This window comes from Coregonus clupeaformis, chromosome 2 (assembly GCF_020615455.1).
Source record: "Coregonus clupeaformis isolate EN_2021a chromosome 2, ASM2061545v1, whole genome shotgun sequence".
NCBI lineage: Eukaryota > Metazoa > Chordata > Actinopteri > Salmoniformes > Salmonidae > Coregonus > Coregonus clupeaformis.
The window spans coordinates 24,487,744-24,506,253 of NC_059193.1; the positions used below are offsets into that span (position 1 = coordinate 24,487,744).

The 18,510-nt window shown below is 45.2% G+C and overlaps 1 protein-coding gene across 2 annotated transcripts; it reads left to right on the forward strand.

The window, feature by feature from the left end:
• The first annotated feature begins 1,546 nt into the window (after positions 1-1,546).
• Positions 1,547-13,561, forward strand: LOC121531968 (EGF-containing fibulin-like extracellular matrix protein 2). 2 transcript variants are annotated; one of them, XM_041837586.2, is made up of 11 exons: positions 1,547-1,790; positions 8,132-8,365; positions 8,682-8,730; positions 8,850-9,065; positions 9,514-9,636; positions 10,002-10,118; positions 10,233-10,352; positions 10,538-10,657; positions 10,859-10,985; positions 12,177-12,372; positions 12,588-13,561. In XM_041837586.2, the coding sequence occupies exons 2-11, from the start codon at positions 8,276-8,278 to the stop codon at positions 12,747-12,749; spliced, it is 1,320 nt and encodes a 439-aa protein (XP_041693520.1). In that variant the 5' UTR covers positions 1,547-1,790; positions 8,132-8,275; the 3' UTR covers positions 12,750-13,561. The 2 variants fall into 2 exon arrangements, with proteins under 2 accessions (XP_041693520.1, XP_041693527.1); XM_041837593.2 differs by lacking the exon at positions 1,547-1,790 and adding an exon at positions 2,033-2,056.
• Positions 13,562-18,510: the final 4,949 nt, after the last annotated feature.

The window sequence follows — 18,510 nt, forward strand, 5'->3', positions numbered from 1 at the left end:
AACAGAGCTGTTGCCAGAGAATTGGATGTTAATTTCTCTACCATAAACCGCTTCTAACCGGCCTCACAACTGCAGACCATGTGTAACTACGCCAGCCCAGGACCTCCACATCCGGCTTCTTCACCTGCGGGGTGGGGTGGGGGGGGGGGTATTTCTGTCTTTAATAAAGCCCTTTTGTGTGGGGTACCTCATTCTGATTGGCTGGTCCTGGCTCCCAAGTGAGTGGGCCTATGGCTGTTTCGCTGTCATGTGAAATCCATAGATTAGGGCCTATTGAATTCAATTGACTGATTTCCTTATATGAACTGTAATTCAGTAAAATCTTTGAAATTGTTGCATGTTGCGTTTATATTTTTTCAGTATAAATAAAGTCAACTAATTTTATACCGACAGTCTTGGCGCTGATTGTATTGCATATATTGAGTGTGTGTTTGTGCATATGTTGTGAGTGCTTGTTTATGTTAGAATGTCAGATGCAAAGTGCTCCGATAAAAACTGACTGCAGCTGTAGGGGTTGAGACCCGTTTGGTCCAATATAACACTTAGATATTTCAGAGCTTGAACATGCCAAGAAAGTGGTTAGAATCTCATACATCCCAGCATGGGTGATGACGGACTATTTTGGAATACATCTGCATAGTAAATGAAGCCTGAGTGGATTACAACATGAGAAGCCAGTAGTAAACTGTGTGGCCACTGGGGGTTGGGTAAGAGCAGCTGTCACCCCCCCCCCACACACACATATCAACAACCCATGATGTAGGTAGGTAGGTATAATGGTACTGCTCTTTTCCATGTCAATTAGGGATTTGCACTTTAGCAAAAATGTAATAGTTATAACTAACATATGGACACGTAAGATAATATTGTAAAAAAGATGAACATATTTCACTGTTTGTATACAGTAGTAGAGCTGTCCCAGAGTACACAGCTTTCATGTAATTGTCAAAAGAAATGTGTTGCCAAAGTGTTAGTAGTACTGTCGTTATAACAAAACCTCTTGAAGAAATGGATGATGATTACTTCAGGGTCACTCTTTCCATGCTTCTACATATAAACATGTCTGTCTGTAGAACCTCCAGTTAAAATATTTACCGGTAGTTAGAAAAGCTAACTACTTTTCCAAGAAGGCTTGTGTCTCTCTCCTTCGCTAAAATTTTTGTCCACATTCCACCAACTTCTCTCTCAAGCTATAAATATCTGCCTGTGTCAGATTGGACGGGAGCGAGGGAAACTTAGTGGCTGTACAGAAAGAGAGAAAAAGTTGGGGGAAGTAAGGATAGATAGATTGGGGGAGCGAGTTGTGGGGGGTGATTTTAAATGAAACCAGGTGCGTTGTGTGACCTGTGAGTGGGGGCACGGGGGAGGGGGAGTATGTGTGTGAATCTATGCAAGTTGTTGTTCCGCCTGCGATTTGGACGGATTTGGGAATTTGGGCCGCAGACCAGGAATTTGCATCCTGGGGGGTCAGGGAGGGGGGAGGATGGCAGTGCAGGGGGCCAGAGGGGGGTAGGAATGGGCTGTCCCTCTCGCCCTCTTTCCTTCTCTCTCTCTTTCTCGCCCTCCCCTGCATGCATTCAGCTGCTCCAGCTGTCGATCTGCCCACTCACTCTCTCAGGGCCATAGAGGCAGGAGCAGGACAGATAGAGGGACCACTTCAGCTCTCCACACTCACAACACACCAGGGACCACCACTGCCAGGGGACTAGAACAGCACTACACGGACCCAAACCAGGAACCTGAAGATAACAGGAAGAAGACGAATTCACACAAACGAAGAAGACTTGCCTGTGAGTTCACCATGTTTCACAATGACTTTGTGTGTGTGCGGGTTTGAAAGAGAGAGAGTGAGCGGGTGTGTCTACGAGAGCTTTTGTGAGTGAGGGAGCGATTAACCAAGTGCGTGAGTGTATTACGTCACAAAGAAAAAAGTGCCTCTTACCCTCTGCTCCTGGAGGGGGTGGACACGTCACAGCTACACCACTGCTCTCCACTCAACCTCCACGGCTACAGTTGGATCCTTACAAGAGCTGAGGTGGCAAGGCCCTGTGTGTATGTGAGTGAGGGAGAGGGGGTGGAAGGGAGGGACAGAGAGCATGTGTAAGGGAGTAGTTGTATTTGTAAATGGAAATGTATTACGAAACTCTTGTACAGATCCAACTACTATTTCACAACTATTTAATGTCACAGTTGCAAAGTCTATTAATATCTCCTGCGAACTTGATGCATGAAAAAACCTGCCAGACATGGTCAGCTTGGATTAAACCCTAAGTACAGGATTTGTTTGCTGGAAAGACTTGCTTTAGTGTGAGGAGGAGCAGACAGGCCCACAATACCATATGGCCACACCAAGGGACAACCACAAACTAGAGAGACAGGTGCCACCCAATGGCACTAAACACACTGTATACACCCTCACTCCCATACACACACATTACATCACAGTGCAGGACACTGCCTTCCTATTTCCTTACAGACCACTTCTGTGCAGAGCAGGGCGCCATTTTATCACTGTGTTTATGTACTCTCAATTGCTAACATTTGACAGAAAGAATTCTGCGTTCATAGGCCGACAGTAGTAGTAAGGCTGGTCTGACTAGATTCAGGGGAGAGCACAGAGGCACGGCGAGGAGGGTCAACTATTAAAATACCAAACTCCCCCCTCTGGCCCACCCTGTGTCCATCATCTCCTGCCCTCGGCACACGCCACCTCATCTAGTTACCACAGCATATCATAAGTATTCACATCCCTTGGATTTTGTCATATTTCGTTGCGTGACAAAGTGGGATCGAAATGGATTTGGTTGTGATTTATTTTGTCTTTCATCTACACAAAATACTCCATAATGTCGAAGTGAAAAGACAATTCTACAAATGTTAACAAATGTTTTTTTTAAATGGAATGACTAAAATATAGTTGTTGAAAAAGTATTCTGTAAAATGTGGCGGAACAAATCACATAAGTTACATGGACTCACTCTGTGTGAAATAATAGGGGTTGACATGATTTTTTAAATGACTACCCCTTCCTCTGTCCCTTATACGTACAACATCTGTAAGGTCCCTCAGTCAAGTATTGAATTTCAATTACAGATTCAACTACAAAGACCAGGGAGCTTTTTGAAAGCCTCATTAAGAAGGGCAGTGATTGGTAGGTTGGTAACAATAACAAATCCGACATTGAACATCTCTTAAAGCATGGTCTAGTTAATAATTATGCTGTGGATGATTTATTAAACCACCCAGACACAACAAAGATACAGTCGTCCTTCTGAACTGAGCTGCAGGACAGGAATGAAACTGCTCAGGGATGTTACCATGGGGCCATTGGTGATTTTAAAACGGCTACAGAGTTCAATGGCTGTGAAGGGAGAAAACAGAGGATGGATCAACAACATTGTTGTGACTCCTCAATAGTGACCTAAATGACAGTGAAAAGAAGTACACAAATATAGACTCCTGTATGCAAAAAGGCACTAAAGTCATACTGCAAAAACAACACGGCAAAGGAATACACTTTTTGGCCTAAATGCAAAGTCTTATGTTTAGGGCAAATCCAACACAACACGTCACTGAGTAACTGCCTCCTTATTTTGGTGGCTGCATCATGGTATGGGTATGCTTGACATTGGCAAAGACTAGGGAGGTTTTTTCACGATAAAAGAAACAGGATAGAGCGAAGCACAGGCAAAATCCTAGAGGAAAACCTGCTTCAGTCTGCTTTCCACCAGACACTGGGAGATGAATTCACCTTTCAGCAGGACAGTAATCTACAACACAAGGCCAAATCTACACTAAAATTGCTTACCAAGTAGACAGTGAATGTTACAGTTTTGACTTAAATCTGCATGAAAATCTATGGCAAGACTTGAAAATTGCTGTCTAGCCATGATCCCCAGCATCTTGACAGAGCTTGACAAATTTTGAAAATAATAATGGGCAAATATTGCACAATCCAGGTGTGCAAAGCTCTTATAGACTTACCTAAAATACTTACAGCTGTAAGTGGGGGGGGGATACTTTTCTAATCAATTAATACTATGTTTTATTTTTCATTAATAAAACAAATCTTAGACATTACAGAGTATTTGGTGTAGACCAATGTGAAAAAAATCCAAGGGGGGTAAACACATGATACCCACTGGATCACTTTGGCCCAGCCAGCTCTCCATGCCTGGCTGCCACTAGCTACCCTCTCCATCACTCACCAGCAGACTACAGCCCTGTGCCCATGGGACGACAGGCTAACTCCACTGGGGAACTGTTATGTTTTATTGGTTTTCTGGAGTTCTACTGTCCGGCAATGTGAGAGAAATCTAACACCACAGGAGTTTAGTGGTATAACATATAAGAGGTTCTGGCCCGCTGGGTGGCAGGTTCAGTGCAGCGAGGGGAACAGAGCACAGCTTGAGCCCACCGGGCCACCATGTTAGAGAGAGAGCAGCTCCATGCACTACGGAGCAGAACGGAACAAAGCTGGCTATATATACATCACAAGACACGACCGTCTCTGGTTGGGTCTCCCACCGTTGTGTGTGCATGTGTAGATGTGTGTGTGTATAGTCTATGTGTGTTTGTGTATGTTGCTCTGTGTGTGTATAACTGTGTGTGTGGTCTCACTGTGGGTTCTGCCTAGTCCCCATGAAGTCATTTCGTTATGACCCTGCTGTTATTTTGCTTGGTCATTCTGCTGACGGTGTGGATTCAAGAATAGGGGTACCTCCTGTTGCAGGAGTTAACATACTACTGATGCCAGCACAGGAGGTTGGTGGCACCTTAATTGGGGAGGACGGGCTCGTGGTAATGGCTGGAGCGGAATTAGTGGAATGGTCTCAAATACATCAAACACATGGTTTCCATGTGTTTGATGCCATTCCATTTGCTCCGTTCCAGACATTATTATGAGCTGTCCTCCCCTCAGAAGCCTCCACGGGATGCCAGTAATATAAGGAATGCACCTGTACCAAGTAAAGACGGCATCTGTATCAACATCCACTGTCCTCCAAGAGTTGCAGAATTTCCTCTTCAATCCAAGTAAAGACGGGGCCATATAATTACTTTATTTCTGTGAGCAATGTGTACTACTGTACATGGTAGACAATGCTACACTTGTAAATGTCATGTTAACCATGGTTCACCGACACCTGTTGTAACCAGAACCACAAACAATGAAAAGACCAGTGGTTGGCCTGTGGAAGACTATCAGAGTGACAGACCATCCTCCCACTCAGAGACCAGAGGCTGTAGGGTTGGCAGCAGCTGTCCTACATGAACCATGGGGGGCTTTCCCAGAACCTGATACTCTGAGAAACACCGTGATGGCAGGGTATCCCTACTGGGATCTGCAGCCCACATCCTTGCCACAGGCATTCCAGAGGTCCAATCACCACATGGTGCTCAATGGTCAGCGGAGGCGAGGCAGCACCTACCCACGTCTGCCTGCTGCTCACAGGCCTGGGTGACTGAGTGACTGGACTCTCAACTGGCGGACAGTTGTTTTTTGGTGGTTTTAGGTCAGATTTACCCCCCCCCACCCCCCCAAAGCGGATTCTGACGTGTCCTCATATTGTGGCTGTCTAAGTGTCCAGGTGTACAGTGTGTATCCAGAGGTGCAGTGTGTGTCCAGGGGTACAGTGTGTGTCCAGGGGTACAGTGTGTGTCCAGGGGTACAGTGTGTGTCCAGGGGTACAGTGTGTGTCCAGGGGTACAGTGTGTGTCCAGAGGTACAGTGTGTATCCAGAGGTACAGTGTGTGTCCAGGGGTACAGTGTGTTTCCAGGGGTACAGTGTGTGTCCAGGGGTACAGTGTGTGTCCAGAGGTACAGTGTGTGTCCAGGGGTACAGTGTGTGTCCAGAGGTACAGTGTGTGTCCAGGGGTACAGTGTGTGTCCAGGGGTACAGTGTGTGTCCAGAGGTACAGTGTGTGTCCAGGGGTACAGTGTGTGTCCAGAGGTACAGTGTGTGTCCAGAGGTACAGTGTGTATCCAGAGGTACAGTGTGTGTCCAGGGGTACAGTGTGTTTCCAGGGGTACAGTGTGTGTCCAGGGGTACAGTGTGTGTCCAGAGGTACAGTGTGTGTCCAGAGGTACAGTGTGTGTCCAGGGGTACAGTGTGTGTCCAGGGGTACAGTGTGTGTCCAGGGGTACAGTGTGTGTCCAGAGGTACAGTGTGTGTCCAGAGGTACAGTGTGTATCCAGAGGTACAGTGTGTGTCCAGGGGTACAGTGTGTTTCCAGGGGTACAGTGTGTGTCCAGGGGTACAGTGTGTGTCCAGAGGTACAGTGTGTTTCCAGGGGTACAGTGTGTGTCCAGGGGTACAGTGTGTTTCCAGGGGTACAGTGTGTGTCCAGGGGTACAGTGTGTTTCCAGGGGTACAGTGTGTGTCCAGGGGTACAGTGTGTGTACAGGTGTACAGTGTGTGTCCAGGGGTACAGTGTGTGTCCAGGGGTACAGTGTGTGTCCAGAGGTACAGTGTGTATCCAGAGGTACAGTGTGTGTCCAGGGGTACAGTGTGTATCCAGAGGTACAGTGTGTGTCCAGGGGTACAGTGTGTGTCCAGGGGTACAGTGTGTATCCAGAGGTACAGTGTGTGTCCAGGGGTACAGTGTGTATCCAGAGGTACAGTGTGTGTCCAGGGGTACAGTGTGTGTCCAGGGGTACAGTGTGTGTCCAGGGGTACAGTGTGTGTCCAGGGGTACAGTGTGTGTCCAGGGGTACAGTGTGTGTCCAGAGGTACAGTGTGTGTCCAGGGGTACAGTGTGTGTATACTCCTGCATACGATGCAGACCTATTGAAGATGATATGATGCAAGGTCCACTAAAAGACCTCACTTTTGTGAGTGTGTGAAAAATGGTGAAGTTGTGACAGGTGCACTGACTGTGTATATAGTTGTCCTGGGAACTCAGTGGAACATTTGTTTTGGTGCTTGAGAAGGAAGGTTAAGCTACATTTGGAGTGTGATGTAAGACAGTTAGCATGTTTGTGTGGGTACACACGTTGCTCTGTGGCTTCTTGCTTGGCCTCTCTGAGGTTAGTGTGTGTGTGTGTGTGTGTTTGCATGGGGCGCAACAAGTGGTTGAGTATTACAGCATACTCGTGTGTGTGTGTGTGTGTGTGTGTGTGTGTGTGTAAGGAAAGCAATGATTATAACTTTCCTCTTCATATATTATTTTGCCTGGAGAAAATTCTAACTGACGTTTTTTGCACAAATGTCGGTTACTCAGAGATGTTTTATTGTTACATTTGGCCAGCTTTCTCTTCTTTTTTTGTCTGAGGGAGCTGGAATAGAGGATTTATTTGTCTAGGTACAGGGTCTACTTAAACAGCTGTGCTTCCACTCTCCAAGAACATTAAATGGAGGATGGTTGGTCTCTCCCAAAAAGAGCAGCATAGCGCTGTCTGTATGCTTCTCCAACTCCACATGCAGTACTTCAATGAATAACACACTAGCAAATGATGAACGATGCCAGACTCAAACAAAGACAATAATGGATTCTGCGATACTAGTCCGTGACAGTGATTTAGATGGATGAACAGAGCAGAGATCTGTGTCAGAGCTTGCGGCGTCTGGGGAAACGGAAAGTAATGTCTTGAAATTGTCAGACAATACCCTGAGATGTAGGAGCTCATACAGGCCTTGCTGTATTTTAACGGCTCACTCTGGTATACTGTAGGTTTGTGTGTGAGCGTTTGTGTGTGCGTGTGTGTGTGTGTATTCCTAGTCCCAGTTACAGTGGGCCTGTCTGGGGGAAACAGAGGGCTGTCTATGGAGAGCTAACATGACTTTGTTATTTTTAGCTGATGGATAGAGTACGTCATTATATTGACCTTTCGCCAGCAGGGGGAGACGGGCTTTCTCTCCGTCATACTGGTGGGGATTCAGGGGAAAGATGTTCGATTAGCAAATAATGACTAACATCTGAGTCACACGGGACTTGTGTGAGTTGACTTCTGTTCTGAGCCTGGCTTCAGAAAAGTGTTAGATGTCAACACAGCCACAGTGTTATGGGGAGTTTATTAAGTGGATGGATTGAAAGCTGTTCCAACTGTTCTAACCCAGGTTGTGAAGTAACTCTCTCTCTTATCAACCCAGGTTAATGAGAATCCTAAGTATCTAACTCTCTCTCTCTGCAGATACCGCTGAGCTGCTCTGAGCACCACAACAAGCCGGCAGCTTCTCTCATCCTGACCTGAGGCGCCGCTACCTGTCTGACCCGCCGGCTGTGCCAGTGTGTGTCTGTGTGTGATCCTGTCCTATCTGCCAGTCAGTCTGTGAGCATGCGGGGCGGGTGTGCGGCGATCCTGTGTGTGTCTGTGTTCCTCCGCAGTGCTATTTCACAGCCACTTACAGAAAGTGACACCTACACGGTAAGGATGGGTACTCCAGGACCCTTTCTCTTCCTTCCTCCTCCCCTTCCATCTTTTCGTCTCCTCCCACCATACGCCAGACTGATGATTGGACCCCTTCTGTACTGCAGCTGCTCTTCTCTCCTGTTGACCTCCGCTGTACTCTGACATCTCTCTTTTTCTTTCCCCCTCTGTGCCTCTGACTAGGTATCCTCCTATTAGTGTGACAGCCATGATTCAAAGTGCACATGATAGCTACAAATGAAAGGTGATTTGGATTATTCAGTGCATGTGACTCTCTCTCTCTCTCTCGCTCTCTCTCTCCTGCTATCTGTAGGAATGCACAGATGGATATCAATGGGACCCTCAGACTCAGCACTGCAAAGGTAATGACCCTCGCTTATCCTCATGTCCCCATCTCTTATCTTCCCTGCATCAGATGAGCATTACAACTTGAAACCACTCCTGTCTTTCACTCCTTTTCCTTCTCCCTCTCTCCCGACAGACATAAACGAGTGTGAGACCATTCCGGAGGCCTGTAAGGGGGAGATGAAGTGCTTCAACCACTACGGGGGCTACCTGTGCCTCCCCCGTTCTGCCTCGGTCATCCCAGCCCCGGACCCCCCCAGCCAGCCTGGGACCAACCTGGAGAGCACCGCCAGAGAGCCCTTCAACCCCTGTCCTCTGGGCTACGAGCCCCAGGGGGGAGACAGCTGTGTGGGTGAGAGAGGGGATGGACGGACAGGGACGGACGGACGGGGGGGACGGGGGGGTGGACAGGTGGCTGCAGGGGGACAGGATAAGGTGTGCGTGTGTGCCTTGTTTGTGATTGGGCAATAAGCATGTAGTCTGGATGAGTGCAGACCATAGTGTGGGACAGGTGGCTGTGTCAAGTGTGTGTTGGGGTGGTTGTGTGTGAGTATTTGTCCATGGGGGGTGGATCGCTGGTACTGGAATGTGGAGATTTCACACGAGGACAGCTGCTCTTAGTTTTATAGGATGGAGAGTGTTGAGAGAGCTGCTTGTCCTGTTGTTCTTGGGGTCGGGGTGATAGGTGTTGTTGATGGGGAATGCATGAGACAGGAATAATGATTGGACAATGTGGGGCAGCTGTATTAACATCCATTTTACTAAGTACATTGTGTTATTTTGCCATATCTCACACACAGACGTGAATGAGTGTGAGAGAGATGAACACGACTGCCAGCCCAGCCAGCAGTGCATCAACACGCCGGGAGCCTTCACCTGCCAGTGTCCTGAGGGTTACCGTAAGGTTGGCGTTGAGTGCATCGGTAAGACACCCGATAGTACTCCCATAGGACTCCCTCTAACCAGTCTAGTCACTGGCCTGAGTCACACCGACTCACTGTTTGCGGTCTCACCTCATTGTTGTGGTTAAGCATGTTATTTGACCTCTATTTCACCAGGAATGTCATTTAATTTATTCACAATTAATATGTTAATATGTTTTATTGTCACATACACCGGATAGGTCAAATTCTCCTTAGTCATTGTACCATGTTATTTGACCTCTATTTAAACAGGAAAGCCATTTGGATCAAATTCTCCTTCACCATAACGACCTGGTTGGTCAACTCAATCTCCTCCTTCTCTCTGGAACTGTTTCTAAATGCTCTCCTTCCATCTGTGTTGTCAGACATTGACGAATGCAGATACAGGTACTGTCAGCATCGCTGTGTCAACGTCCCCGGCTCCTTCTCCTGTCAGTGTGAACCAGGCTTCCAGCTGGCCGGCAACAACCGCTCCTGTATTGGTAAGGCATGGTCAGATATACACACAAGCACATACAGAGAGCCAGTCTATCCAGACTGATATAGATATATAGACTGAAATACTGATAGACTTCTCCCTCTCCTCCTCCTTCCAGATGTGAATGAGTGTGACATGGGCGCCCCCTGTCAGCAGCGGTGTTATAACACCTACGGTACCTTCCTCTGTCGCTGTGACCAGGGCTACGAGCTGGGGCCTGACGGCTTCGCCTGCAATGGTGAGAGGATACATCTGTTGCTCTTTCTCTATAATGTCATTAAAGTAGCAGTGCTTTGATCTGAAAAGAAAACCAGTTCTTTCTTTCTTGCATTTATTAAAAGCTGTTCTTCTGTTTCTTGGTTAAAACAGCTGTACTATGATCTTAAACGTTGTTCCCCTCTCTCTCCCTCCATCGTTCTGCAGACATAGACGAGTGCAGCTACTCCAGTTACCTGTGCCAGTATCAGTGTGTCAATGAGCCCGGGAAGTTCTCCTGTCAGTGCCCAGAAGGCTACCAGCTGCTGGGCACTCGACTATGCCAGGGTAAGCACCTTCTCCATCTGTTCTCCATCTCAATGTTTTTCTTAACACCTTTTCCCATCCTTCACTTCAATGTCAGCTAACTGTACCTGTGTGTTCTTTCGTTGTCCTCGTTGTTAGTGGACGATAAAGTATTCTAATTGATTCTATTCATTTCAATTCTCTCTCTTTCTCCGACCCTCAATCTATCCCTCTCCTCCCCAGATATAAATGAGTGTGAGACCGGAGTGCACCAGTGTACTGAAGGACAGACCTGTGTGAATATCCACGGTGCCAGTCAGTGTGTGGACACCAACCGTTGCCAGGACCCCTACGTCCAAGTATCTGACAAGTGAGTGAACATTTATTAAAACATGGGCGCACACACATACACACACACACCTTTTCCCCATTATCAAACTATGCCCTGGGCACAAATCTCAACATATCATCAGCCTCTGTATGGAGCATAGCTCACATTATTTCTAAGATTGCGCCAATTGCTTTATCCATATCTCTGTCCAATTCTGTGATCTTTTCAGTTGAAGATGTTCCAGTACAATTAGAATGCTGTTAGAAGAGTGAAACCAGTCTTACATTGATAACAGGTGTGGACAGTGGTTAATTTCCCCCAGCTGTATGAAAACTGCTTCAGAAAAACTATTGGGGAAATGGCCACTGTTCAAATACAGTTGAATGTAATCCATCTTGGTTTGAGGATAGTTCACCATGCTCCTTCATATTGCAATATACCCCTCTAGTGGTTGAGTTATGAACTACTCTTTTGAACATTTATCTACGCATGCAGGCTGGTCTCATAGACTAGACGTAACATAGTAAACAAAAATCTGGAACACTCAAATTAGTATGTTATGTTTGGTATGGTTCCATAAGATAGAAGGTTACTTAAGGCAAAAACGAAAGGACGCGAACGTCTAGCAACCCAAAGGTTGCGTGTTTGAATCTCATCACGGACAACTTTAGCATTTTAGCTAATTATCAACTTTGCAACTACTTACTACTTTTTAGCTACTTTGCAACTACTTAGCATATTAGCTACACCCTAACCCCTAAACCTAACCCCTAGTCTAGGTAACGTTAGCCACAACTAATTGTAATTCGTAAACATATCATACGATTTGTCATTGGTAACATATCATACAAATTGTAATTCGTAACATATCATATGAAATGAATGATGGACATCCACAAATGAATACATACCATACCAAACATTACATATCATACTAATTTGAGCGTCCCGGATTTTAGTTTACTATGTTACGTCTACCCCTGAGTCCAGGTTGCAGACAAGCATGAGCATATCAAAGGATGTAATCCATATTTAATATTTAGTGATAAATATCAAATATTCTGTTTTAATTTAAATGAAACAGAATAGAAAGTTCATCAGTAAGTCATCTAGTTCATGAGGTCAAATTTCAGGAAATTGTTATTTATGCAACATGACTGCCACTATGGCACAACTCATATATCTCTCCAGAGGACTAAAACCTGCTATTTGTCTTTCCTGTGTGTCCAGTCGCTGTGTTTGTCCTGTGACCAAGCCGGCCTGTCGAGACCTACCCTTCTCTATTGTCCAGCGCTACATGAGCATCACGTCGGAGCGCTCCGTCCCCTCAGACATCTTCCAGATCCAGGCCACCAGCGTCTACCCCGGAGCATACAACACCTTCCGTATCCGCTCTGGAGACGACGACGGAGACTTCTACATCAGAGTGAGCACAGCCACAGTGTAACAGCCCTTGTACAGCACCAGCCTGGGTCACCCTCCCATCCAGCTTGTCAATATATGATGATAGACTAGTGAATTTACGATGACAGTGGAGGTCCAGTTTTGAGACCTTGCATCATAACAGGACTTAGTAAGACACGTTTCTAGGAGAGCGCGACTGACCCTGACTAACCTCACTATCATTTCTGTGTCTCTCAGCAAATCAACAACATCAGCGCCATGCTGGTTTTAGCCCGGGCCGTGACGGGACCCCAAGAGTACACACTGGACCTGGAGATGGTGTCAGTCAACCCCCTCCTGAGCTACCAGACCAGCTCGGCCCTGCGACTGTCCATCTACGTAGGGCCTTATGCCTTCTAAAGGGAGGACAGAGAGTCAGAGAGGGGGAGAAACACAGTACAGACACAAGAGAGGAGAAATAGGACACACAGAACCATCTAGAATTGAAAGGGGTCATAAACAGCACAGTCAGATACTGTAACATGATGTCAGAAGTTTGTTAGCTTCTCCTATTTCATGACCTGCAAAGAAAACACACAACTCAAATCACAACCCTCTGGGAAAGCTAAGATAGAGTGAGGTAAAGAGACATTTATACAAATGAATACTTCATCGATAACATGTGACTGATAAGCATCAATACTACGAAGTGAAATTTCCCCCAGCCCACATACCTTACATGTTTGTTCCCTGCCTCTTAGCTGAAGTCTCCTAAAGTATCATTCCCAACTGCTCCACGCTGCTCATTTGTCATGGTCCTTTGAGCCAAATAGGGACAATTAGTCTAGTAACCTTTGGTACAAACCCCTTACATGTTTTAGAAATACCCTGCAATTGAAGATAAAGAGAGGTGCAAAAAACACATTATTTCATCATTCTCATCTAGACTCTGTCATTCTCTTTCTTTGAGCAGACCCATTCTCACTCCTATATTTTCATGTTACTCTCATTCCTTTATGACCGATTTTCGTCCATGGACACGACTCAATAACCACTCAGATCGAACCTTCTCATCCACCCTGTCGCTCCTGCATCCATCTCTCTCCTAAATCATAGCTAGTCCTCGAGCTGACGCTCTCACTCACTCACCATTTGTAGTTTTGTCACATTACTGATTTTGTTTTACTTTTTGTCCAGGAAGCTGATACAAAATAAAACGCTATACATTTTAATAATGTGTTAACCATTGCCTTTTGTTCATATTATTTCACCATGTCACCCTCTTTCTTAATATAGTCACATTTCTCTCCTACTTCTTCAACTCCTGTTTCTCCTTTTCCTTCATACAGTATTTCCTTATTTCCCACAGTGTGCTATGGTCGTAGCTAGCTGACCTTTCTGAATGGAAATAAGCTTAAGACTCATTAGCCTTAATATGTGCGGCATAACAAGACGACCAGTGGCATACTGATCTAACACAGTCACTGTGTTCTCCCTCTCCCCTAGGTGACTAAAGCCATATTGCTTGGGTAGTGATTCTTCTACAGTCCCACAAAAAAACGGGAAAGCCCTAATTTCATAGTCCATTGGGTCCGCTGCTGCTATCTCCGCCCAGACATCCTCCTCCTTACAACACACACCACACTCAAACACCACACACACCTCCAATCTATCCTCACTCAAGGGTGATGACTCATGTGCCCCACAAAAAAACGGGAAAGCCCTCATTTCATCGTCCATTGCGTCCGCTGCTGCTAGCTCCGCCCAGACAGCCTCCTCCTTACAACACACGCACACACACACCACACACAAACATCACACACACACACACCACACACACCTCCAATCTATCCTCACTTAAGGGTGATGACTCATACGCCGCGCAGTCTTACGCAATCAGCCCAGAGTGGAGTCGGTAGCCAGTACAGCCACAAGGTGGCAGTGTGACACACAGCTCTTTCTCCCAGGCTGACAGGAATAGTATCAACCCGAGGTGATGGAATCTGCTGTTTTTTAACCTGACTACTGAACCTGACTACCTTCTCCCTATCAATGAACTCATAGACTTGAGAGATGCAGAGTCACTATGGATACACACACTAACGTACAACAAATAATAACCACAAGTAGTGTATAACATGCAGCCCCTGCAGACATACAGTGCCTTCAGAAAGTATTCACACCCCTTGACTTTTTCCACATTTTGTTGTGTGAACATAACATTTATTAAATTGAGATTTTGTGTCACTGATCTACACATAATATCCCATAATGTCAAAGTGGAATTGTGTTTTTAGACATTTTTATAAATTAATGAAAAATGAAAAGATGAAATGTCTTGAGTCAAAACATATTCAACCCCTTTGTTATGGCATGGAGTAAAAATGTTCTTAACAAATCACATAATAAGTTGCATGGACTGACTCTGTGTGCAATAATAGTAACTAACATGATTTTTTTATGACTACCCCATCTCTGTACCCCACACATACAATTATCTGTAAGGTCCCTCAGTCGACTAGTGAATTTCAAGCACAGACTCAACCACAAAGACCAGGGAGGTTTTCTAATATCTCACAAAGAAGGGCACAGATTGGCAAAAATAAAGAATCTGACACTGAATATCCCTTTGACCATAGTGAAGTTATTAATTAGGCTTTGGATGGTGTATTGATACATTTACAGTCATTTAGCAGACACTCTTATCCAGAGCGACTTACAGTTAGTGAGTGATTACATTATAATTTGTTTCATACTGGCCCCCCGTGGGAATCGAACCCACAACCCTGGCGTTGCAAACGCCATGCTCTACCAACTGAGCTACATCCAATCACTACAATACACCCAATCACTACAAAGATACAGGTGTTCTTCCTTCCTAACTAATTTGCCTGAGAGGAAAGAAACCGCTCAGGGATTTCACCATAAGGCCAATGGTGATTTTTTTTCCAAAACATGCATCCTGTTTGCAACAAGGCATTAAAGTAATACTGCAAAAAGAATGGCAAAGGAATTTACTTTTTGTCCTGAATACAAAGTGTTATTTCTGGGGCAAATCCAATACATCACTGGGTACAACTCTCAATATTTTCAAGCATGGTGGTGGCTGCATCATTTACATTTTAGTCATTTAGCAGACGCTCTTATCCAGAGCGACTTACAGTTAGTGCATACATTCTTTTTTTTATACTGGTCCCCCGTGGGAATCAAACCCACAACCCTGGCGTTGCAAACGTCATGCTCTACCAACTGAGCTACACCCCTGCTGGCCATTCTCTCCCCTACCCTGGACGACGCTGGGCCAATTGTGCGCCGCCCCATGGGTCTCCCGGTCGCGGCCGGTTACGACAGAGCCTGGATTCGAACCAGGATCTCTAGTGGCACAGCTAGCACTGCGCTGCAGTGCCTTAGAGCACTGTGCCACTCGGGGACTTATCATGTCATGCGTATGTTTGTCATCAGCAAGGGCTGGGGAGTTTTTCAGGATAAAAAGAAACGGAATGTAGCTAAGCACAGGCAAAATCCTAGAGGAAAACCCTGTTTAGTCTGCTTTTCAACAGACGCTGGGAGACAATTTCACCTTTCAGCAGGACAATAACCCTAAAAGGCCAAATATACTCTGGAGTTGCTTACCAAGATGACATTGAATATTCCTGAATGGCCTAGTTACAGTTTTGACTTAAATCTGTTTGAAAATGGCAAGCCTTGAAAACTGCTGTCTAGCAATGATCAACAACCAACTTGACAGAGCTTGAAGAATTTAAAAAACAATAATGAGTAAATATTGTACAATTCAGGTGTGCAAAACTCTTAGAGACTTACCCAAAAAGACTCACAGCTGTAACTGCTGCCAAGGGTGTTTCTAACATGTATTGACCCAGGGGGGTGAATACGTATCTAAACAAGAGATATTTGTGTATTATTTTTCATTAGTTATTTTTTATTTTTTTAAACATTTTTTCTTCCCCTTTGACATTACAGAATATTTTTTGTAGATTGTTGTCAGAAAATGACCATTAAATCAATTTTAATCCCACTTTGTAAAACAACAAAATGTGGAAAAAGTCAATGGGTGTGAATACTTTCTGAAGGCACTGTACATTAACACACAACAACCAGATGGCATCAGTATGCTTGTCTTAGCTCAGGGCTTTGTGGTACAGATCATAGTTAACAACATGATGGTGTTGCGGGGTATGGAGGAAGGGTGGGTTACGGGGGAGGAATAGAGTGGAACAACTCCCATGGCATTTCCTGTTGGCACTGAGACAAGGAAATAACCTGAGTGAAATGGGATCAGACTGTACTGTACCCGCGCAGTGGGCATGGGGGAGGATGCTAATATGTTGTGTGTGGGTTTGTGTGTGTATGCGCAAGGGTATGTGTATGTGCGAGGTGTTTTGTTTTTGCATTCGCAATAAGAGTATGAGCGTAGGTGTGAGGTTGTGTGTGAGTGCCACGGTGTGAGTGTGTATGCAGACATGGGGAGGAGTGTTTGGGGTGGCAGTAGGGAGCGGAACAGTGGGCCTCTCTTTGGCACCTCCGCCCAGGTATGAGCTCATTTTCCTGGGCAAGCCTTCCGCCGTGGGCCAGGCCGGGTGTGGGGGTGGGAGTCAGTGGGGCAGTAATGCAATCACTGGGCCAGGAAATACAGCCAATGGAAGATATAGGGCACTCAAAGAATCTAAGGACATCTTCTCCTAGAACTCACATAACCTGCTGTGTACCCAGGGTAAAGACATAAACGCCAACTATGCATAATTGATAAGATACCATCTTCTGTGAACAAACCCTCAAAAGCTAAAATAGAACAAAGCATTTCAGCTTCAATGGATAACAAAAGCTATTTCGCTCTCTTATTCTCTTTAACCACTTTGCTTGTGGATATTTTTATCAACAGAGGAGGAAGGGAACTCAGTCTAGGTAGGGTAGTGTCATTGCCCTCCGCCCACACCCTACCATTGAAATGAGTCCCTTAACAAAATCAGGAGAGTGCTGTGGAATCCGTGAGTGTCATCAATAATAGTCGTTACATATGACAACACAAACAAACAACTCTGAATGAGTGGAGTGTAAATGAGTAGGGGGGGTGGGACAGGAAATGGTGATTCTATATTGGGGTCTCTATGGCCCTATATATAGAGAGAGTGCTCCTATATAGAGATACCCAGATGATAACAATACACAAATAGATAACAACAATCACAAATACTTATCTGAAAATAGCAACCAGGTAAGTCATTGTTACCAAATCAAAAGATGCTTAGTGAATTTTTATCCGGATTAATGGTCATGAACTTCTTAAGCTGCCCATCATCTATAGCCAAACCTCATGAAGTAAGGCAGCCATGAATGGATCTGTGAGGTGAAAGAGAGAAACATGCTCGAATATAGACCAGTTGGTGAGAGGTAATTGCACTATTCGTTTGTAGAGAATTTCATTGACCTCGAGATACCACCTAGGACTTGAGATTAGAAGGCTTACAAGTGACACTAATTTTTAGCTGACCTGCTCATCACCTTAATCAAATGAGTGGTCTAATTGCTGGATATGTTGATTACACGAGGTCAGTGTAATATCCTGAACTACATGTTGAATATCTCAGTGAAGATAATGGACCAATGCATTAAGAAGCCGGCACAGCTGACCACTGTAGGGGATTGGAACCAGCTAAATTGAGGAAAATATGTAATTACATATTGAATCTCTATATTTAAAAAAAATACCCCATAAATTCAATACACCAGTGAATTTGAGGTCCATACAGTTATGTAACTAGGGACTCGTGAGTGGATGTGTAGTTTTATTCCCACACATTTGAGAAATGGTTTTCGTAACGTTTCTCCCTTTCCCTCATATGGTCAGACATTCAATGTTGCAAATACTTCCAACCTTCATAGTGGTCTCTTTGAATAATAACCCATTCCATATCTACCCCACCTTCCATTTCTTTACTCAGTGCGTAAATGTGGTTACTAAGATACGACAACGTGTTGCTATGGACGCGTGGGCGTACTGAGGCAAAAGGGCTCGAGCTGAAAGAATATTCTGCTATGCAGGAAGACATAACAGAAAAGGAAAAACTGTTATGAAAGGTATGCAATTGAAAGGAAGCTGAAGTGTATTTTGACGGAGTGCAAACGGACAATTGATACCTCAACAAATCTGCAGCTTGGATGT